This window comes from Pagrus pagrus (assembly GCF_965226575.1).
Source record: "Pagrus pagrus genome assembly, chromosome: 15".
Lineage (NCBI taxonomy): Eukaryota > Metazoa > Chordata > Actinopteri > Spariformes > Sparidae > Pagrus > Pagrus pagrus.
In genome coordinates, this window is record NC_140199.1 from 16177855 (window position 1) to 16202672 (window position 24818).

The 24818-nt window shown below is 40.8% G+C and overlaps 1 protein-coding gene across 1 annotated transcript; it reads left to right on the forward strand.

Moving 5' to 3' along the window:
* The first annotated feature begins 34 nt into the window (after positions 1–34).
* On the forward strand, positions 35–24818 carry vwc2 (von Willebrand factor C domain containing 2). The gene is made up of 4 exons (XM_084376408.1): positions 35–322; positions 9656–10388; positions 11851–11980; positions 23959–24818. Exons 2-4 carry the CDS (start codon positions 9735–9737, stop codon positions 24108–24110), a joined length of 936 nt encoding a protein of 311 aa, XP_084232534.1. The 5' UTR covers positions 35–322; positions 9656–9734; the 3' UTR covers positions 24111–24818.

Here is a 24818-nt window from a genome sequence, read left to right on the forward strand (position 1 = left end):
TTATTTATTTTTTTGTCACCGTGAGAAACAAAGTGCCAGTGTGGAGCAGGGACAGCAGCAGCAGCAGCGCGGCACTCTCAGCGGCGGATCGCCGGAGACGGAGCGCTTTCACTCACTGTGGCGATTAAAGTTGAGCGCGGCACGCTGATGACCTGCAGCATCCTCCGGGGAAACTGTGCATTTGACTGGCTTAACGAGCGTCAGTTTCCATCTCCTCACTACTGATCATTTGTTGCTGTCGTGGCTCCCGCTGTCCAGCAGTCCGAAGGCTGTGTTTCAACCCAGCGCACTGACGGATACAGACAGACTCCGAGGATCACAGGTGAATTATATCAACGCTGCTGTGTCAGGATGCAGCTTTTTCTTGATTCATGCATGGTAGTCTCGTTTGCTTGGATATGCTCAGAAATCACATCAACTTAGTTTGCTGAGACTGTTCTGCTGAAATTGGTGTTTGGGTTGCATCTCTTGGAAGATTTTGACTCTCTCGGGGTTACAGGGAAGCCACCGTGCCTGGCTGAAAATTAAATTGCATCCATCACAAAAGCCTTTATATGCAAATGAGCCTGATGGGGGGGAACTCTAATGCAGCCTGCGCAAAAAGGCTGATGCACCTGTAGAAGCGGCATAGGTATCAGTGTAAGTCAAGTGTGTGGGTATTTTGATGTAAATGGGACTGAGGCTACTCTAAGAAGCATCAGAGGGATTTCAGTGGCTGCACAAAGACTCTGCCTGCTCACACACTCCAGGGTGCTACATCCAGTCAACACAGCCTTCAACAGAAGAGCGGGCAGCCTAAACATGTAAAAAACAGTGTGTTTATCATTTGATAAATTCGTAGCTTTAGAAAAGATGATAGGGTTTTGAAAATGTACGCTTTTCTGAAAATATTAGTGTTTATTCGTGCAGTTCTGTTCTGTTAAACCCATTTTTTCCCTCCCCCCCGGGTGTGACACAGAAGAAAGTAAAAATAAAAAGGCTGCCTGCCGTCATCGTCATCTCAACATCCAGCTGATTTACACTCTTCTTCTTATTGCATTTCCAGCCACACACTCACCCTGGCAGCCTATGTGTGTGAGCAAATTCTCACCTTGTTCCACCGCACATAACCTTAAGATTATATGACAGTTGTGCAAGGGCCGTTGGTTTTGCACCGCACGTTTAGGCAAACTTTCCTCTGATTTGGGTCACTCATAAGATTTACAGTCAGAGGATAAAATTCAATTAGGCAGCCCTGCAGCAATCTTTACTCACTGGCAGATGGCTTAATACTCTTGGATCCTGCCTTAGTGTCCCTTATTGCTCTAATTGGATTTCATCATTTCACACTGTTTATCTGTATAAAAACGAGTTTTAAAATGTGGCATCATTAATTCAATACTTTCTCGGCCCTGTCAGATCCAAGCCCACTAGCCACCACTGTCTAAACATTTCACATCTCATCCCCTGTGATCTGCGTTGTCATAAATTGAAGTAGACCTCAAAGTAAATTGTTGCATTCCCCGTGTGCCATCGATGGCATGTTGGGATGTAGGAGCAGTGTAAGTAGGAGAATCTGTAATGTGCAATAAATGAAGTGCACACAGCGGCGAGGCCATATTGTCTGTCTGAGTTAATTCTAGCCTTGAGGAGATGGTTTTCCTCTCAATGACATCCAGTTTGATTTAACAGAGGGGCATCGCAGGAGTTTTATTCTCCAAGACAATGTGAATGTGCATGTTTGCTTGTTTTGGAGGCTCGGTGTCAGACTTGAACTAGTGCACGATGCCGGCCGTAAACACACATCAAAACAAGGAGGAATCTGTGAGCATCACTTTCGCTCTCTTTTCCTGTCAACATGAGGTTTTTCCAGCCAGATCAGATTTGAAAATATTCTTTTAAATACTGCTCACACTTTTTAATACCAAATGGTAATTAGAAATAAACAAACACACAAAAACATCTGAGCTCTCGTGTGGAAAATTCCTGGAGATGAGAGAGCTGCCTCAGTACATTTGGCCCTATTTATAGCATTTTTGTGTGTGAAACTGCGATCAACCTCCCTGCAAGGATCCTTCCTGAGTGGCATCAAAGAAGAAAAGCAAGAGGCAGGTCAACCTTAACGCAACTTAACCGCCGTGCTTTGTGTTATTGAAGCCGTGCCAATTCAATCTATATGAATAACAGTATCTTATTAGTCAAGGTGGAGCTAAAAATTTCACACTGAGCTCAGGTTGTGTGTGTCAAGACGTATTCGCTCTGCTGGGTAATGAAAACGACAATAATTTATGAGTCATAAATCAATGCGATGGTGAGCATCATTGAACCGTGAACCAACAGCCAGGTTGAATTCCTGCTTGATTAATCATTGTTGCTGCACCTCAGTGGTCAACCGGCTACGTTCAATAGCCTGACTTGTAAACAGAACTTTGGCCTTTGGAGTGGGGGGATTTATATCTACAGTGACGATAATGGCCAAACCCGCTCTTGCTGGCAAGCACTGAGGCTAATAGTGAGTTCATTCTCTGTGTTGCAGGAAGCTAATGCAACATTTAAATGTCAGTGGAAAGTGGAAACATAGTTAGTCAACAAAAGTAATGGCACAGGGCATGGCAGCATCTAAATTTGCAATGTTAATAGGCAAGCAGAATAACAAAATGCAGTTGTATTATTGTGGATTTAGCCATTTAAGGCAGATAATTATAATTTTCTGCTGCTGTATACTGCATTGCCACTCCAAGGTAGCATCTAGTGTAATGTGTGATGATTGTTGTTTAATGTGTGCAGGAAATCAAGCTGTAGAGATTTGGAGCCAGAGAAGTGGAATATTTTTAAGTAAAGGGAAACATTTTAATGTAAGTCAGGTCTTATTCTGATGAGTGTTCGCTCATGATGTGATTACCTCTCCTTGTTCACTGGAAATGGATTTTGTGCCAGCATTCAGAATAGTTAAATTTGACCTCATTTATACCCAAAAATCGAGTTATTTAGGCTTTTCCCCCAGAAATATGAATCTCCATTGTAACTCAGACTGATGATTATTTTAACAGAGCCCGACCAATATGTATTATTGGTCGATATTGACCTATCACAGATATATTGGTGTTAGGGATGCAAATTTTAAGCAGTTTCTTTAATCGATAGTTGTCCGCCTTAACAACCAATTACTGGTTGATCATTGACATGATTGATCTTTGTTCAATGCAAAGTCAGGGCAGGCTACATTAGGAGTTAACAGAACAGATAAAGTGAACAACAGGTTCCTTGAATGATAAAATAAAGCCTTAATTCTAATAGCGGAGCTCCTGTCTGTCCATACTGAGGCGTCTAAATTGTTAAAATGTAATAATATCAGTTTGTCATTTTGTATTTTCTAAATTCAAAATCTCTTGCATTTCAATTAAATTCATTTTCTCATACCAGTATTCTGTATTTTATTTTAATATATTTGATAAGCAAGTATTTGTAAAGTAACAGGATACTCTTTTGATGAATTTGTGCCCATCTCTGATTGTTGATTAATACATTTTTAATCGATATTCTCAATAGCGATAGGGTATTGTTTCAGTGCACTAATGTCATTTTTGACAAAGAAATTATAACTAAACTGTAAAATATCCTGAGTCCACTAGATATGTATCTTTGTTGCCAAGTGTTTGATGACTACATTTGAGGGATAACTGCAAAAAAATGTGTTTCTGTGTATAAATATATAAAACAATATTGACCGATACATCAGATATCAGAGCTTTTTTTTTAAACTCCCTAATATTGTTATCGGCATTGACACCAATAATCAAGTATTGGCAAGGCTCTACTTTTAAAGGCAGTAAAAATACACAGTGGTGAAAATAAGCATGAAATTTAATCACAGTCTTTACGCTGTGCTTAGAAGGCTTAAATATAACAATAACAATACGTGTAACGGGATTATGTAATCAAAAACAAAACAAAGGTAACTGCATTCTGGTAAAGATACAGAAAAAAGACGTAATTAGATTACAGATTCATTCAGTAAAAAAGGGGATTACTAACAGGATAACAACTTTAAAATGAAGAATACATCTCACACATCACTCTGATCTTGAGTGAAACCGAATACATAAAAGTCTTTTTAAAAATTTAATTCTCTAGTCTTTATTTGCATATGTTTGGTGTTGAGGTTATACTTGAATTATGTTACTGACTCCTTTTTTTAACAGGTAATTACTAACTGTGTATATTTTTAAAGTAACTCTCCCAACCCTGGTGCTTTGGCTACAGACATGGGGAGTGCCCTACATTATGTCTGACAGCATTGCCTGGCAGAGATCTGGTACTTGTAGTGTTGACCCATATGCTCTGCTGACATTGGTGTAAAAGTATAAACAGCTTTTATCCGTTTAAATGTTTTGTAGAATACTTGTTGAAAGGTGCTGAAGTGGTAATAATTAAATTTGACACAAACTGGGCTTGAAAGCGACAATAATGAAGTGACAGTAGACAATTGTTATTGGACCAAAGAAGGAAATATTTCAGATTTGACATGTTTTACTGGCTAAGCATTAACAAACGTTTATTCTTTCTGCTTGCAAAAAAAGACCGTTCATAGACAAGGAACTATACAGTTACTGTATCCTACACAGTGACATTACTGACCCATTAGAGCAGCCTCTAAAACTCCAACAGGAATACAAACACAGTTGAAATATCTATTGAACAACCTGTTATTTTCAGTAGCAGACCTCTGAAACATATTATTAGTTCAAAATTATATGTATACAAATTCCTCATAGCATTTTGTTGAAAAAGTCACTAAGTATTAAAGTACTAAAACAATCTGAAATGTGTATTTTTGGCTGTTAAAGCCCTGCAGACCTCAAACAGAAGGGACTATATAGTATGCATACTGCAGCGAGCACATCAACACAGGTTTATATATGACTTTCCTCACTGATACTGAGTTCCTATGATGTAATAGTGTATTTGATGGAAATAAACTTCCGCTCCTGTTGAGTTTCCTGCTGAGGTTTTCCTGCTGTTCGACCTGTCAGGCCTGAGGTTTGAACTGACAACTCTCCCAGTGCTGCCTGACCGTGGCTGGCTGGCTAAACGGTGGAGGATTAGAAACTCAGCTCATTTAAACTCTTGTACTGCTCGATCATTAAAATTTGATAATATGCGCAGAGATGTTTTAATAATGTGTATATTTAAGGACCTTATTTTACTCCAGGGGTGTGTAGTTTGTTTGCCAATTTACACACACACACACGCACGCACACACACACACACACACACACACACACACACACACACACACACACACACACTACATGATTTCTCAGAGCCTCTGATTGCATCGTTATTTATTCATCAAAAATCAATTAAAGAAACAAGATAAGATTACAATTTAGCACAACAGCGAAGCTGAGTGGAGGTCTTGGTTTTATTGGAGATATACCGCATGTTTCACCTCCAGAGGCTTTCTGCCTGGTTCCTAAAACTGTCAGTCCAACCCCTTACATGTTGTCGCATTTTAAAATCTACAAGAATTTGACTGAGATTTTGAACTGTTCTTATGTGTATTTCGTTTTTAATTGACCATTTTTGGCCGGACATTTCAGCACTTGTGCCACTTGATAATTACTTGGACCACTCCAGTGTTTGGAACCACGCAGAGTCCTGTCAGTTGCCAAACAGATGTGGAAACAGGAAAACCACATGACTACTTTGCTCTGCTCTGGTGTAAAAAAAGAGATGACTGTTCTTTAAGACCAAAATATACAGCTAATTTTCAGCGTTGGTAAGTGTTTGTTTTCCAGAGATAATTATTTGGAGCTGACAAGTGAAAATTGCAGAGATGTTTTACCACTTAGAGAGTTGATTTGTTGCTCGAAAGTGGGTGTTCAAATTTGTCAGAAGTGTGAATGAACTCAGTGATGTTGGCTCATATTAACCCTGGTATACTGCTGATTGATGGCTGCAACCAGTAGTTAGTAAAGCACTGAGCATGGGCCATGTCAGGTCACATGAGTGCTGAGATTATGAGTCTGACTGCTGCATCGCTTTGACTCCAGCAATGCCGGTAAAAACAGAGAGTTGCTACATCAGGTCCCGATCCTTAAAGAGATTTTACAGAAGCATGCATGCGGTATATCAAACATTATGTGCTCATTAGACTCAATTTAATACTCACATTTGTCTGAGTAGTAGTCTACAAGCCTCCACCCTACACCGCAGAGGAGTGCAGACGCTGTATTGAATCTTCTTGTCAGTTTGCAGTTGTTTTTTTCTTTCTAGCCAGAATATCTTTGCAAGCATTCAAGATAGAGCAGTGAAGCAAAAAAGTGAATTCTCTGCAGGGCTGTGGGGCAAAGATAAATCCATGACCTTTCACCAAATTGCTTATATGCAACACTATAAATGTATGAAAGTTTGCCATCACTTGAACCTGAGGAGTGGGATCTTAACATTGTTTAACAGTCGGCACAGTAGTAAAAACTGAATTTTATGTTTCAATCTAGCTGCTAACATTTCATGACATTTGGCACACGTTGTGCTAAGAATTAATTAGACATTTATGATCGATATCTGAGATCAGTAGGATGGCATTAGGATGGCATGAACGTAGCACTTTAATTTGTTGATGCACAGAATCTGGATGAGGTTGTAAAGGCTTAATATTAAAGGGAATGGATGGACTTCTATATATGTCTCATTCTTAACAAATGTCATGGAGAGACCAAAGCTACCAATGTGCACAAGTCTATCTCTCAGTACTTTGAGATTTCCCACTCTGCCCCGAGCCTATTCATTCCTGCTGAAGACCTAAATCTTTAAAAGCAGTCACAAAGACACTAGTCTCTATTCTCAAGAAGGCTCTGTGTCTTCTTGAGACAGCGACCACACAGTAAGTTTAAGCAAAACTTTCTCGAACAGGAATAAGTAGAACATTTGTTGAAGACTGTGTTCAGCTGAATTAATAAAACTTTGGCTGAATAGAGCAGGGTGATATGGCCTTAAAAGGTGCGATATGTTAGAATTTTAGTTTAAACATTAACAAAAAATATTAACAGAATGTGAAGAAATAAGAGTTTTGAGCTGAAGTCAAAGACATCTATGTATTGTGTTGCAGAGATATCTACTGAATTAAGCATGCTAACCAGCTAGCCCTGGGCCTGAAATCCTCTTTTTCTGAGCTGTCCAACGTCCTGTAAACACTAAAACTCCTGCTACCTGCATGGCTAACTGAGCTAACAAGCTAAGAGTAGCTACAGTCATAAACAGAATACATTAGCAGCAGTTAACTACTCTGACTATATTCTGCCCCTATTTGTTGGGAGTATGAGTTCAACAGGTGGCCAGTTCTTACATATTGCACCTTTAAAATAATTCTGTGATACTTGTAGTCTGTACCCCAATACATGATATATATCTAGATATTTTGAAATCTTCTCAAAGGCACTTAATAAATATTCAAAATATTACATATTTTTAAGCAAATACCTCAAGGCATAATGGAGGTTTGAGTCTTTTTGTGTGCTTATTATTGTCTGCATAGGGAACACAATATACAGTTATTTTAGCTAGCTAACAGCTAGCTAGCTAGGGTCGAGTGCAGTATTTCATGTTGAATGCATTATGTCCTTCATAGTAGCATTTCAATTAGTCACAACGCCATCGTGTTCACACATTTTCATATGAATCTGCTACTTTTGTGCAAAGCTATCTGCTGTCTCATGAACTGAAAGTTACACAGCCACCAGCAGCTTTTACATACCGACAGACAGATGGAGTCCACAAGCCACTACACTACTGCTTAATACAGGCCTAGCATATGGCAAGTGGAGAACCGCACTGACAGAGTAAACTACATTGCTCATGCTCATCAAAGTGAAGGAACAGCAGTACAACAGCTCACTGATGTGTTTTTAATCGTTTCTGAGCAACAGTGGAGGTCTGTGGCACAGTTTTAGGCAATAACCTAAAATAGACTACACTTATTTACTTCTTGTTAGTAGGATTAGTTTGTTGCTGGTCGTTTCATTGGCATTTGTGGACAATGAGAAAAATGTTTCACCAGCCTTATCCTGTAAATACTGTGGTGCCATGGCTAGTTTGTGCCCAGTTGACAATCAGCCTGAGGGCCACCCAGAGCTCCGTCTTGATGGAGAACAGAGCGGCAGCAGTAACTGTGTGACAGCTAGTAACAGCTGTTAAGGTGGAGAGGTGAGGCTGAGAAAAGCCAAATGAGGTCCTTTTACTAATGAGGCTTGGGCTCATCTCTCTCTCACTCAGCTGCAGCAGCGTTATCGGTATGCACCTCGTTCTGCTTCCTCTCAGTTCCACAGCAGCTCCAAGGATTCTGCCTCAAACATAGCAATTCAGCTAAAACACAGCTCAAATACCACTGGCGTGCCAGCAGTCAATTTCAGCCTTTTTCCCTCTGAATGGATCAGAATTCATGAATATCAAACTACACGACTTAAAACATATGGGGAGACTTTGGCTTCATTGTTGGAGTCGGATAGAATTAATGCAGCTGGTTGTTCCAGCATTATCTCTGCTCTTTCTATGTTTTACCACATACCTAAACGGATTTACTCACGGCTTATTTAATGCTTAGTTTCTCTTCACTTCCTGTTCAGGGCTCCTTATCACTCTGCTGGAAATTAGCTGTGTTCATTGAGGTTGACAAAATAATCAATACAGTGAAGTATTCCTAAACAAGCGCAGACAGGACATTGCAGTTAATTGTTGAGTGAGTCAATACGGAGCTCAATCTCACCTCCTTTCAAAATAAGCTATAAATGTCAACACGGCTGCAGCCTGTTAAACGGAGCTCAGCGGTGACACCGAACATTTGGTGGGGAAATGAATGGAAGTAGGCCAGTGAACGCAGCAAAGTGTCCTATCAGGCATTTGAATTTCAAGATGCCGCAGTAAATCAAGTTAAGCAAGAGACCAAAACAAAAACATTGACTATAGCTTTTCCAAAGAAAAAAAGCAAAAGTGCAGCCTCTGCAACGTCTACAGTTGATCCTGGGATTTCATTCCACTTGAGCTGCCATGTATTGACTCCTCACATTGTTGGAAAACTTTAAAGAAAGTGATGTGCTTTTACTTTTGATTAAAACAGAACAAAGAGATATTTAGTGTGCTTCTTTTAGAGAAAGTTTTGATGTCCCTATGGATCTTTGCAAAAGCTATATAGCAGATCAGGCTTTATTTTGAAATTGATATGGCTACTTCATCTTTCCAGAGTGGAATTATGTTCTATTTTCAAATCAATTTCTCCTTTTGTACAGATGACTGTGATTCATTTAAGAAAAGCAGACATTGATCCTGACTCTTTGTTCCATAAGAGGAGCAGGAGCTTCAGAGTGTTAGATTCAGGCCCTTTTTTGGCTATTTTCCTCTTACTCTGTCAGCGCTGCGACCGATTGATGCAGGGTGGTGTTACAGTATGAAGTAGTATCGATTTCCTAACACGGCCCTATGAATACTCCCTGTACTGATGATCCAATTCACTGATCCTGCAGACTTGCGTCACACTCAGCAGGATGTTTGACACGATGGAGTGGTGTTCTGAAGTCGTCTGAATTTCTCACACTGTTCCAGAGGCTGAATGAGACACCCGGGGTAAAAAATGACAAAATACAGAGCACATAACCCCAGTTTAATTTTCTTTTTACAGATGGACTGGCTCACACCTGAGATGTGAAGTGTGTTATGTGAGCCAAGGTGTTTTCCCACCTCACTGGTGGTGGGGAGAGATGCTGCACTCCGTTGCCATGACAGCAGAAGTTCTCTTTGTTCTCGGGGTCCTGATGAGCGGCGCTCAGTGTAATCCTATAGCGACCTTACCAGCGAGCCGAGAACGTCTGGAAAGGGTGTTGACCCAAGCCAGGGAGGACAAACATCAGGACAAGCAGGCCCCAGAGGAGCCGCTCGGATACGGCGCTCAGCAGCAGCAGCCGGAGGAAATCAATGTCTTGGGCCCTAACAGGACTGCCGTGAGCCGCGCCAGGCCCAACCTCAACTCCCAGACACGAGGATCTAAGGGCGGGAAGTCCCAGGAGCTGTGGAGCGAACAGGACAGCCTGAATCAAATAGACGAGGGCCCCACCAGTGATGTAACCCTGTCCCTGGACGCCATCGACGAGTACGCCTACCCAGACTACAGGGGGAAAGGCTGCATGGATGAGAGCGGCTTTGTGTTCGCCATCGGCGAGCAATTCACCCCGGGCCCTTCGACGTGCCCTTGCCTCTGCACAGACGAGGGCCCTCTGTGCACCAAGCCGGAATGTCCCAAGGTTCACCCTCGCTGCATTAAAGTGGACACTAGCCAATGCTGCCCGCAGTGCAAGGAGAAAAAAAACTACTGCGAGTTTCGGGGCAAGATCTACGCTTCTCTAGAAGAGTTTAAGGTGAGCCCATTGACTGCACTCACTCATTTTTGACACGCTCAAACAAAGGAGTGCTGACAGAAACACTCTTGCTGTTCAATGGAGTTCATCACAAGCACTACACAATAAACTAGTTACCTTGCCTTGCAGCATGCAAGCGAACAGGCAGGCAGATTTATAATGGCAAAGGTCAGCACTTGTCTTTTTTCTCACACAAAGCCTGAATATTACCGGAGGCTTAATGTAGCAGTGTGGCTCAGCAGAGTGTTTCCATATTCAGTTTGTTGATACACATGATACGGTTACAGTTATAGTAATGTTACAACTGTTGCAAAGAGCTGCATGTAGGTGCTTGTGAAGAGACGCAGAGACAAACCAGAAAGGCTCCACTCAGGAGTGCACCACAATCTCGGTGCAATGTCTACGTCAAGAAGTTACATTTTCCAGCTCCTAATGCCTTCTCTTTATGTTGGGGAGTGTCTCAGCAGGAGGTTAAGGCTAATATGGGATTTTCTTCTTCCGGCTCACGGTGTTGCCGACAGCTCTATGTCTAGTTCCTGCTGGGGGAAATCTACAGAAAGCTCTCCTCTCACAAGCGGCATACAGTACGTCAGCCTTTGTGCTATGCGGTGTGGAGGGGGGTGCTTTGAAACTAAGCAACAGGCAGGTTTTTATGCTTGATTACTAAGTTCTGGGGCATTGTACTAAGTGCTGCCTCGCTCCATTTTTCACAGTGGAGTGCCATGCGGAGGCGCAAGCCTCTACAATCTACAGCAATGCTGGCAGAATTAACCTTTGCTCCCTTGTTAAGACGAAAGGTGTATGGCTTTATACAAGCAGCTGCTAAATGAAGCCTTTCACTGTAAATGTAGGAGATTGATGTAATTCAAACTGTATTCTGTCACTTCCAGCTTTTGTCCCATATTTGTTCTATTTCGAGACATAAAGGGAAGCTTGGATAACCGAGTCATTTCTAACGTTTGTGTTCACGCGCCAAGAAAATTGGAAGCATCTCTCTGTTGTTTCCCATTCCCATTGATTTTTCCATATCCACTGATTGGATAGCGAAGTTCAATTCTCGACTCGGCTCTCCCTAAAATGAGGCGTTCATTGGCAATGAAGTTGAGAAGGATGAGACTTCCCTATAGATGTAGCTTTGTGACAGTGAGTGCACACCGTATTAAGCCAAGCAGACAGCCAGGAGTATTTCTGTGTGTGTGTGTGCGTGCGTGCGTGTGCGTGTGTATGTGTCTGTGTGTGTGTCTGTGTGTGTGTGTCTTGTTGTGTGTGTGTGTTTGAGAGATAGCTGTAGAGAGACAGAGCAGTGGAAAAGGAGAGACACAAACACTGAGACAAAGAGCCAGAGACACAGATAGCAAGAAATTAATTATTTGGAGAAGACTCTTTGTTGTCTGTGTGTCGGTGTATCTGTTTGTGAACTGTTTATAGTGGTGTTAATTACTATTCCTCCCCTGCCACCCAGGTGTCTCCATGTGAGAAGTGCCGATGTGAGCCCAGCGGAGAGGTGTTGTGCTCTGTGGCAGCCTGCCCTCAGACGGAGTGTGTGGACCCAGAGTACGAGCCGGATCAGTGCTGTCCCATCTGCAAGACTGGTGAGTGGATCTCCTTCAACAACACTGCGGTGAACACTTCCCCACAGTTCAACCAGCCTCCTACTGGTGGTGGCTGCTTGTTAGCTCCATTAGAGGGGACCAGACAAATGTTTTTGCTCAAGGGCACCTCAGCAGGATTTATGAGGGCAAGGTAGCATGACACTTATTTTGCTGACGCAAAGCACGCAGCATGCTGCACTGCAGTGTTTGCAGTCTCATGCCATATCAGACTGTTTTGTTTGAAGTTGAGCTGCAACTAACAATTATTTTCATTTTCAGTTAATCACCTGATTATTTTCGTAATTGATTGTTTAGTCTTTAAAATGCTCATCACAGTTTCCCAAAGTGACATCTTTAAATTGCTTTTTGTCAAACCAACAGTCCAAAAACCAAAGACTCTTCATTTACTGTCATAAATGACAAAGAACCAGCAGATGTTTTAAATTAACGCTTGAAAAATGACTGAAACGATTAATCGATAATCCATATAGATAATAATTATAGAAAATAATTTTCTTTTTTTTGCTCATATCTCATTTTCAGTCTTAATTCCATTACTCAGTTCATCTGAATGAGGCTGTACCACATTTTCCAAATCCGTCTCTACTGTCTGGTCCAGGGATTTGAGGTCCACTTGCGTTTTACGCTTCTAGGGGTTGCTAAGTTTATGATCCTGTTGGTTTGAGAGCTTTGGCCCGTCTGAAGAGAAGGAATTCTGCGGCTCAGAGTCGATTATCTGAAGTTGTTTCGGATGATTCCAGACAGCATGTCCTAGATTATGTCCCCTTGTTTTCTTGGTGTGACTCTAATGCAACGTGGCAATGTCAGCAACATTGCTTCCTTCAGCAAAAAGAATGATGACTTGCGATATGTATCTCTGACTTGGAATCTTAAAGTGGCGCATGCTGTCTGCTATAAACAAGAGCAAGCAATTTGTATGAAGAAAAATCCCTGTGATAGAGACAAGTACTCAGTACGTTGCACATAAAAATGCTTTGTCTGTATGAGCTGCTTATTAGACGACAGTGCTGCTAATATCACATTTGAGTGAAACTGCAAGCAAGATGCTTTGTTTTTAATGCTGTTTGTTAAACCGAGCATTCCCACATTAAAGGGTAAACACAAGACAGTTATTAATAACAGATTTTGGGCAAGTGAAATTACAAAAACAACTGTCTTGCGGAGAGATTTATCCTCAAAAGAGACAAAAGAGAAAAACATATATCAAGAAGTGAATTCGACTGGATGAAATAAATAAATGTCCACAAAACGCCTTATTCAGCAGATGACTACCATCTAATTGCTCATCATAATTACATCCAGAATGTCACATTCATTCTAAACCTAAGCTTTTGTATGTAATGGATGTACATCACCAGTTATCAATCAGAGATTGTCACACTCAAATTAAAATCCTGTCACAACCTCCAGAGATAATGCGTAGAAAACATTGGTAGTCATGGAGCGTTCCACACTCTATTAATATTTGCCTGCTGTAATCTTGGGAAATACATGTTGGTCCTTTGTTACCATTTTTTTCGCTGTTCACCCACTTTTTATATATGCACATATTGATCATGCTGAGAGGGCTCTGTGCAGAGTTTGGGCAGTGCTCCATATTTTTCCCCTGTGAAATGCCCAGTGGATTTGCAAGGTTGCATTTTCAGGCACGTCACGAGACACAGATGTGGATACAGTACAGTATGTGCAGGGACGTGGTAGATTGAAGAAAACGGGCATTTTAATTCAAAAGTCCCACCAAAATCCACGGGCTCATTCAGCCGATGAGGATTTTCAGTTTTAAGATGGCGTCAGTTCCTATTACCATAAGATTACCACACATTACCATTTAATAAACAGAGCTCAGTATGTCTAAGACGCCAAGTTACCAAACCACAACTAACACTGTCTGAATTAGAAATACTTGGATTATTTTTCAGTTCTGTGGATTGGACTCTGTGTTAAATGGACACTATATGGATTTAACACATTGAGACCAGTTTACTCATCATGTGGAGTACTACTCAGCCTTTGCAAACAGTTGTGTAATGTCTTTGTGGCTCTGGAGAAGCTTTCTAAACCTGCGCTACAAACTGGAGGCGTGTTCGAGTTCGAAACATGAGGGCTTTTACCAGGCAGAGAGTGTTTAATAAGGTTGTGAAGTGGGAGTACCTGCTGTTTCTGGATGTACTGTAACCACACTGTAAATTCCCTTTTACATGTTTTCTTTGAATGACATCCTTATTGTTCCTCAACATGGAAACACAGGAGTCACATGAATAATTACCCCCACAAAGGTTGGTTTGTTGTTGGTTTGTCTGCAGGATGACACAAAAACGAATTAATGGATTTCAATGAAACTTGGATGGAGGATGTGTCTTGGCCCAGAATAGATCCTATTAACTTATGGTGATAAAGGGACTGAATTTCTCTATCACTTTCTTTGACATTATGAGATAGGACATTTTTCAACATTTTCATTTTCTCAGGGAGTAATCCATGGGTCTTGATGAAAAAAATCTGGCATATTTAGGTGGTTGGTACCTATGAGTGAGTACAGTTTGATGCTGATCCTACTTCTGGTGAGCTAATTATGGTTAAGCAGTTATGGCTGGTATAAAGTTTGCTATTGGATTAGGCTTGATTGAATGAAAGGGGACTGCTGGGCCTTAGCGGAGGTATGCGCTCTCCTCAGTGTTATTCTAGTTAAAAAATGCTGTAGGTGTATGTTATGGCCATCAGTTTGAATTGTTACATCTTTGTTTCTGAGACATCATGCTTGTTCTGTCAGTTTAGCATGGTGGACTGCTGTAAATACTACAATACCGTGTGGGCCCAATATTACTGTGGAGAATTCAAAACACTTCACTGTTGAATTTGTAAACAAAACACGGTGCAATCGTTGGTGAATTAATTGGTCTCAGATGCAAAAGTAAATTAATTGAGTACCAGATTGTACTGTCAGTTTCACATCACTGTATTTTTCTTTTCATGTGGAAATGCACCGTGGGAGTTGTAGTTAATTTGTTTGTGTGCGCAGGTTGTACATTTGATATCAGACAACCAGGTTTTTCTCACACAGTTGTTGCTCTTTTGCAATTATTACTTAAACAAAAAGAGTTTCATGTCCACTCAAGACAGCCGTCAGCCTCTTAACATTGCCTCTTTTTTCCCCAAAAAGAGCTCCTCCCACTCTCTGCTGAGTTGCATTATGGGAATTGTAGGCTGTGTCATTGTTGGAGCTTGACCTATGAAGGGACTAACAGTCAGGACGTGTTGTCCTCTGCTGCTTTGAGTTTGACCGTTCTTTTCAAAACATTCTCTTTATTGAGTCCTCCAAATGTATGGAAATGAAATACTAACACTCACTTGAGTGCCCCTTTAACCTGGTTGTTTTATTTTCCATCACACATACACCTGCGTGGCATTTTGCTAAAATTAGGATTCTGCCGCTACATCATCTTGCAACTTCTGTCAGATCGGTCCCACACTCCTTTAGAGTAACCTGCAAGAGCACAGTGGTATTTATGAAGAGGCAGAAATAGCCTTTGGCAGCATTTACGCCTCATTTGTGCTGCAGTCAGGCTACAGAGTTTTTAAAGCTGCAGCAGGTGAAAAATTATTATCTTTTTAGATTCGTGCCAATCACTTCTGAGACTTCCGCACTTCATCGCTAGCCCCGCTGCTGGTGTTTTCAGATGTCCAGGATAGCTGCGAATGTCGGCGCTCAAACTGTTGATTGAGCAGAGTAGAGATTCTTTGTATCAGTATGTTTAATATCCTCTTGAACAGTGAGCAGTTCTGGGTCTGATTTGATGAAAAGTGGTGGGATTGTCACTGTGTAATCACTCTCCACAATCACCAAACATTTCTGTGAGTGTCAAACTCTGCACAATACTGATGACCTTCCACCCAGCGGAGAAAATGGAGGTCTCTGTCAGCTAAAAAAAAAACTTGTTGCCTTTGAAGGCTTAATTGGCACATGCTTTCATTTGCATTTGCAGTTCATTTCACGCTAGACTTGACACCATAAAACAAACATAGCCATGTTCAAAAATGAGCTATAGGGGATACCTTGTTAATAATTGGACAGTCTTTTAATCAGGCATAAACAGAAGTAAAATGAGACATCACTCTAACCGACACCACTGATCTTCCCTCAGCTTGTATCAATATCACGATTAGACATCGGATTTCACTTTGTCTTTTATTCATGATGCTTCTTTGCCAGGTATTACAGACGCTGCCATTTAAATGATGAGGATCATTGATTGTCAACTCCCATCTTGCCGCTGTTGATCATGCAGCGCTCAATACGAGACAGTGCCGCAGTGGTAGCTCCAAGATGAAGTACTGACGGTGTAAAATAAGGTTATTGGAGGTCATCAGAGAGTTCCCGCTCAGGTGGTGTTGTTTGTCTTGTCTGCAGATGTTGTTTGAAGTGTAGACAGATGTTAAGGCCTCCCAGGAACTCTGATGCATTCAAAGTGTCACATCAAAGCTCAGCTCATTAATGGGAAAGGATTAAATACTCACCCAGATGTTTAAAAAGGAAAGAAAACTGCCACAGAGTTGAAGAGTGCGCATAAAAAGTATATAATATGAGAAAATGGAACAAATGAGGCGAAATATTGAAACATCAGATCTGAATAGAGAACTCTGATTTGGTTTCACATTCAACAAGTCATCCCTGCTGTCTTTACTTTCATTTCCCAGCTAACAGCCCCTCTCCGCTGCACCATTTTCACTATTGATATAAATCACAATGAGGTATTTCAATGTTTGATAAGTTCATCAAAAATGCAGGGGCATTATCTTGGCCTTTTCAGGCATGCAAAATCAATGCTTATGGCAGAGCACCCTGTCTCAGATGTGTTATTCAGCCTGTATGCGAGGAGACACTTGGGGAAGAGCCAGGGGAGCTAGATGAAAGTGAGAGGTATCGCGAACATCCACCCCAGACAGTTGTTCATGAATATCAAAGAACAGCTGTGAATGGAGGCAGGTTCTCATCATTTTTTACTCATTATCTCAAAGCGCTGGAACACATTGCAATTAAATGGTTTCATACCCAGTAAAGTTTGTGACTATCATTCACTCCCTGCCACAAAGTTCAATTAAACAATATTGATTCTCTCAAAGAGCCATATCTTTTTTCTTTCTTGAAATGTTATTTTCATTTTCCACAACATATAGGTGAAAGAGACATGTCGACATGGAAGTGTTTGCTGTAAATTCGATGCCAAGTGTTTTCTCTCTCACAGCATCTGCTTTTGAAGAAAAAAAAAAAAAGATCAATGCAGGAGAAGCCTCTCTCCGCGGCACCTCGGCCGACGCTCCCTCCCTCTTGTCCTTTGCTCTTGCAGGGTATCGCCTTGGCAACGCATGAGGAAACAAGTGGTGCTCTTCAAGACTCAGACATTAGGGTCAACACTAATCTGGGGGGGATGTGATAAACAGTCTGAACCCGAGCCAAAATCACTTCAAATAGAGCAACACGAGACATGGTAGCCTGGTTGCCAAGAGGGATAGAGACTCATTTAAATTAAGAGAGGCATGATTCATAGAGGGCCTTTTAAGATGTGGCAGGTTTTTTTTTTTAAAGGAACACGTAAAAAAAACACTCGAGTGAAAGGGAAGTTGTTTATTTGCATGTGAAATGGTGTGGCTAGGCCATTTGAAGCAGCCTCCATCTCATCCTGACAGCACAGACAAGAAGAGTGTAGCAGGCAGAGCTAGTCTCAGGCAATACATGCAAAAATTACTGCTGCTTTATAATTGACTGCTGTTCACTAAGCCCTGCCAGCCTTAGTTAGCATTGCTATGCCTGTCAAGCTCTCCAGTTTTACAGTGAAAATGGAGGCAAATTAACAAACAAATTCGCAACAAAACTTTGAAACAGCAGCTCTTTGATTTTTACACAGAAGTTAACAAAAGCAGGTTCCTTATTTCTAGCAGATGCCTTTGGATTTTGTTGGCTGAAATGACGACTGTCACCAGCAAAATTTATCTGATGAAGATATGTAGCAGCCAATATAATAATGTGGTGAAAAAGTAATGACGCTTGAAAATGTACTAAAATTCAGACTTGATCGAAAATGTAATAAAACCTATTCGGTAGCACTTCATTTGAAGGCGACATGCATTGAATTCAGATCACCTACATACTGTGTGCACTACATGACATCTGATAATAACAAACAGCCACAAGTGTTTGTTCCACCCGGTCACAAAGATGATCAAGAGAGGCAACAGAGACACTTGATTCAATAAGAACCAGCGTTGAGTCAGATGAAAAAGAACATTTCATGGAGATCGGCTCAGCTGTTCATCTCTCACTTGTGTAATGTTCATCTTCTGCCATCCTCTTATGGTGCCTCATCTAAGATTCACTCTGGTTGATGGACGACCCATGCACAACGACCAGTCAGCATGGGTATTAGCTCATTGTTTCCCACTGGTATTTTATTTATTTTAATGCATCTGTGGGTTAATGAACCATTTGCCATCTGTCTGTAAATTTCAAATCCTTCATAAAGCCCAGAGTTTACATTTCTAAACATGAAATCACTGTCAGATGTTAGTGTTTTCATAGTATTTTAGTTGTTATTTTCTAAAAAAGTATGACATTGTCAATAAAATCGTTATTTCAATATTAGTTCTTACATTACTGAGTTTATTGCATTTTTGGTCAGGTTAAGTGCACAGTTTATTACAGTTACTACACTTTTAGGGAAATATTACACTATTGGGTGATACAAGCTGTAAACTTTAGCAGGACTGAGTTGCTAATACTATTACAATTTTTTTTTTTTTGGAAACCAAACTTAAAAGTTTTCCACAATCTTTAAATACACAATACAGCTCTTATTGGATTCCTGTGTATTCCACTTTTACATGAGAGGAAGTCCAACGCTTGACAGTCCTGTTGCGCTTAGTTACCGTTACTAAGTTATGATTGGACAAATGCTGTTTTGGAGGCAGGAATTAGGAACAGTTCATTAACATTTTTATCATTGCTACTTTTTAAGATAGTGAGTCACATCAGTGTACACAACAAACATAATGAGCAGCACTAATGGAATCAGTATGAGTTGTGTGTTGGCCATGATGTAATAAACTCGTGTACACTGATTTCATTTTTTTGATAAATGGCAAACCATTTTTTCACCTTTTGGTTTAATTATATCATCATGCAGCAATATTTCATTATCTCGAGGCCATTTTCCATTATTGCTCTACGGAGGTATGATTACAGTAGTGAAAGGTCACTATAATGAAGGTAATTGTTTGTCACATTGTGTCTTAACAATTAGAGTAGGCCACTGCTGAGTTACCGAGTGGTCGGCCTGTTAAGGGTTATTTTCTATATTATCTTCTGAATAAAAATCGATGTTAATGTGACTCCGATATGTTTTTATCGGCAGTTTTTCAATAGAATAATGAGAGGCACCAAAACTAACAAAAAGATCCTCTGTGCTGACGCCAAACCTTTAAATATGCTGTTTATGAGGCTGAAGTAAATGAAGGTCTCCTAGTAAAGTCAGTCACCTGCACACCGCTGTGAAGGCTGGCAAGGTTTTGTGGCTTGTCCCTGTGAAGGACATCAGTCGTGACAGTGGTGCAGCTGGGTTGCTCAGCCACACAGATTTCGTTGGGCGCAGTGGCTGGAGACAACATATGCAAACACACATTCAATATGAGGTGGCACTTTTATTAAACTCTCTGTCTGTGGCTCTAACCTGAAGAGGTCCATATTTAAAAGCACGAGTTTGCTTCATGCAGCACCTGAAGAAAATATTATTCATATTGTTGTTAAATCATCGTCTCTCCCTGCAAACTTCTCCCGCTTTCTGTCTTTACAAAGCAAGGTCATTTTTATCCTGCATTTATAATGCAAATGTACTCAAGAAATGCATTAAGATGAGTGATTCCTGCTATTCTTCGCTTTCCATTACCCTATAATGGAGCCCTGAAAGTTTTTAACATTTCAGAATTAAGGGGTGTGATGATTGGGATGTGTCCTCGTTTCCCTGTCCATTATCTGCGGCTGCTACGGAGCCAAAAGCCACAGGTGCTAATGGCAGTCTCTTTCACACGCCGCCCATGCCAACTTCTAACACGCTGTACTGACAGTTTGGGTCCAACTGTTCATGCACATGTACAGTCCATTTGTCTCTGCTGCGTCGGGCGCCGTTGAAAAGCTCTTGTGAAGCCTGATGCGCCTATAAAAATCTCTTTCTGCCACAGAGCGAGAGCAGAGATAGACAACGAGTGATGGAGAGACGGGGATATGCTATATTAATGAAGCGATTACAAAAAGGTGGGTGTTATATGAATGGCAGAATAATAGGGTGAGAGGGATGAGTGAGCACAGCGGCGCAGAATCCATGCATTAATTAACACAAATGAGTGTCGTGCAACAGTGAATGACTGGATGACAGGTTGTGATTTAATCCCAGCTCCCGGAGGAAGCATTTTTGATTTATTTTGTAAAACACACGATTATTTTCCGCATTTTCCTCTCCAAGGATATCCTTGACATATGTGCCTTTTATTTGAGACGCTGTGTTCTAAATGCTGCTAATGATGATGAATCAGTAGCGACAGCAGCCTGGGCCACAGGATGAGTTGTTATTCAGATAGGGTGTGTGCGTGTTCATCTGAAGACTTATAAATGTGTTAGGGTTGACATTTTGACAGGCCTCGGCAAACTGTTCACATTGATTGATGTGCCAGCACGCTCCTCCCGGGTGCTAGTGCCCAATGAAATGGCGGGGCTGCAGCTGAAAGACTCCCCATTTATCAGCATCTTAATTATACAACAGAGTGGCTCAAGACCTTGTTAGTCTAAGGGAAATAGCCATTGTTATGCTATACCTGATGTTGTGGAAGCTATTCCCGCAGTGTTTATATTTTTCCGTGCAGCTTGAGAGATAATGGATGATTTATGAGTGCTTTTTTGCGAGCCACTGGTTGAGGACAGAGGCACTTTCACTCGACAAAAGCGTTCCCATCACACCTAGTACCAAAGAAGGTAATGCTCTAGGTGATACAAGGAGGACATTTATGCCTGGTGTTGTGGGCTTGGCAAGTTTTTTGTCCACGCAATTTTGACAGCTAGAAGGGAGCATCGAAATAAGCCGGGCCCCAGTGATACTTCATTTCTCGGGGCCATTTACAGGGCTCAGTTCTTAACAAATACCTTTAACATCAAAATTTCCATTAGCAAGATCCAATTTCCTGCAAAATAATAAAAAAAAGAACAGTCCCTTGGGGTGCACTTCAGAACTGTATTAAAGCAGTGTGTAACAGTGCTTAATTTGCTTTTTATGCACAATTCCCACTCTGTGCATTCAAACCTTGGAGTTATAGAGGGAGGCCGCCTACAGCAAGAATGATGCTTTTCTTGTGGCGTAGCCAATCTAAGGAGTGTAAAACAAATGAGCACTGAAGACCTCTCATGTGCACATCTAAGATTGAATTTAATTAGCAAGTTTTAAATAAGAAACCTAAATGTCGTAATCCCAGGAGTAGACAGTGGAAGAAATAAATGTGTGAGTCGGATCCTTAAGAATTCAGCGTAATCACTTTAATCCCAGGATGCATCTCTTCGCAGTCTTCCACAGTGAAATGCTGCTCTACATCAACCATGAGTGGTCACTTAGTGGTCTGAAGAGCATGATAATGATGACCAATGGAAAAGCTATTTTGGGCTGACACGAAGCCAACTGATGATTCATGTTAGATTGGGGGGAAATATCAGAAACGGCAAATTCCACCTTTACAAGGACCGCAGTGAAAAGTCATTATGTTAAACGTGAGCAGTGTTGGTTTCAGTCAGAATTTAAATTCTGTCAGAAATGGCCACTGACACCAGCAGAAGCGTGTTCACAGAGCTTTATGCCTGTGTATCCATTATTTTTCTGTGCCGCTTATAACACTATTTTAGGAAACAGTCAATGAAAGCCCAGATGTGAGAGCCCATTTTCCACTGAGAGAAATGAAATGAAGGGCAGCGCATTTGGTCTCTTGTGTTCATTCTTCTTTCTTTGACTGACTACATTCAAGTTCGCTGGGATGTCATGAAACTATCTCACAGAAACATGATGACTAGCTGCATTAAACTCCATAAGGAAATGTGGCCATTGCAACAGATATGTAATCTAAAAGTGGTAGCAAAACAATAACTGAAGTCCTGTCCTACTTTCACACTAGCTTGCGTCCCATTGGCCTCCGTTCCACAATGTACTAATGTACTAATGTTTTCACAGAGGGGTTTTTCATCAGTCTGTGTGGAAAGCTGAAATATATGGCTGGGTAATTCCACTGATACGCCCATATATGTTATATATATATATGCTCATATATCTAAATTAATATCTAAGCACTTTGTGAGAGCATTGACCTACTTCAGCTTGTGTCTTAAACTAGAATAGAAACATTGTGAAAATCCTGCCATATAATAACAACAAAATAACATGTGAAATGTATAAAATAATTTGAGTTGAGAGCACAAGAGCACTATAAAAAACTTTAGCTATTTTATCTCCATAAAATAGACCACACAGTGGCCATTCTCCTTGAACTTAAAGCTGCTGGGATAATGTTATACTGTTATGTTCCAGCAGTGTATAAATGCAGGGGATCAAATTATAGGTACAAATAGTTTTTTCACCACTTTCTGATTGTTCAGCAACTGAAAAGATCATAGATAATGAAAATCTGGAAGGACATCCGGCCATATTTAAAGGGAAAGCAGCATATTTTACAGCCCATTAGCCAGCGTTGGCATTTAACCACATCCCATCTAACATTACTGTTTGATTACATCTAGTGCGTTTTGCTTCAAGGCTTAAATAAATGTTCCCAAGATATCTGTTGATATTTTACACACTATCAAACAGAAATCTTTAAAAGTGCCTGAATGCTAACGTTAGCTGTTGTCTGACAGAAGCTACTGGGTTATCAAATTTCTTGTTTTACCTTGAAGTATGGCCCGATGTCCCTCTGGATTTTAACTATCCATTATCTTTTCAGTTGCTGGTCAATCAGGAAGGGGTTAAATGATATTGGAATTGCAACCTGGAACAGAGCTTTGGTTTAAAGTTTCTTTATGTTGCAACTTTACGTTTGTGTAGGTCACATTTTTTTTTATGTCTCTTGCATCAAAATGCTGTGCTTATGCTCTGGTTAGGTTTACACACAAAAACCACTTGGTTAAGGTTGGAAAATCATGGTTTGGCTTCAAACATTTTGGTCACCACTTCCCATGAAATATAGCCGGTTTGGACACCACAAAAATGGCTGGAAATGCCCGCAGGTCTCCTTAAAAATATCCAGTGATGTGACTCGAACTGCAGTCAGCCTTTTGATAGAGGCTGATATTAACGGTCCCTTGCCTGATTTATCGACGAAGTAAAGCATGATTTTCTCTTTACAGAACAACAGAACCTGTTTCCAGACTGACCAAGGATGTCTGTGAATTCATAGATCCTGAGCATCACAAAGGAATGTGACTTTGAATTGGGTCTTAAGTCCTCTAATTGTATTTTTACACATTGAACGGTGTCCTTGGTGAGTCTAGTAGCAGAAAAATGACACAAACTTGGGCGACCTCAATAACATAGTTATCTTTTTTTTCCTTTGAAATTACTTCAGCAGCAACAAAAGGATGATTTTTCTGGACTCCTTAACTGTGCACAACTGAGAATTTACCAACTGACTTACGGTATCATCAAGTTTTTAACTTAGTTTGACCAGAGCACAGTTCCAACACGGCACATTAAATCACAAGAGCAGAGCAAATTGTGCATTTTCCCTGTTCAGAGTCTGACCTCGATAACGTGACACGGTGCTGACAACACAAAAGAAAACGCATTAAAAATATATAAAGCCAATTTGAAATTCCATTTTGAAACATATTATAAGGGCTGCTTTCTATTTTGCTCTAGTTTAACTGTTTTTCTCCCGTACAGGGCCGAATTGCTACGCGGACACAGCCGTGATCCCGGCCGGCCGAGAGGTGAAGATTGACGAGTGTACAATCTGCTACTGCACATACGAGGAGGGCACATGGCAGATTGAGCGTCAGGCCACCTGCAGTAAGAACGAGTGCCAGCGGAGCTAGAGACTGTTACGGTGAGAGGGGACATTGGCACACAACACCAGCGCCAATCCGCATGTAAACTCTTGGCCTTTCACCCAGTCTACCGGACATCAGGGTCGGACAGCAACCCTTGAGCATTTTCGGCATTTATAGTCACTCCTGTACTACTGAAAAAAAAAAAAAAAGCTTTTATGACAGTTTATAATCCACACACAGAATATCTATTTATCTATGTATTAAATTATTTATGAATATACACAAATATAGGAGTCATTAATGCTGAACTAGTGAAAAAGTATTTTTTATAGCCTCTGTATTTTAATAAGCAATGTATTGGACCAGAGGTCAATTAAACAACAGAATGTATAGAACACACACAGCTGTCTTTGGAGGCGAAAACCTCAATGTCTCGACATGTGGTGTCGCTCGACAAATCCTGACACCACCCCCTCTACCACCAAAGTGCAGACTAGACTACGCGCGATCCATTTCAGAGTAATGGGTAAAGATTTGCTGTGCAGGACGATCAAGTGCAGAGTTAAAAATGACGACGTGAAAACAGAAGGCAATTCAAGAGGACTTGACTGTTTCCTGATTTTCTTTTATCTTTTTTTGGATGTTCAAATGTGTTTTGATTTGAAAGTGCTTTTTTGTATTTCTATTGGTACTGTGTATTCATGTTTCAAATAAATGCCAATCTGCGCTCTATAAATGCTTAAATGGTACTTT

Bases quoted from the DNA above. Each gene is read 5' to 3' on its own strand.
- vwc2 (XM_084376408.1), top strand. From the start codon at position 9,735: ATGCTGCACTCCGTTGCCATGACAGCAGAAGTTCTCTTTGTTCTCGGG. The intron at 10,389-11,850 runs GTGAGCCCATTG...CCTGCCACCCAG, and splicing joins CTTCTCTAGAAGAGTTTAAG to GTGTCTCCATGTGAGAAGTG. The intron at 11,981-23,958 runs GTGAGTGGATCT...TCTCCCGTACAG, and splicing joins CTGTCCCATCTGCAAGACTG to GGCCGAATTGCTACGCGGAC.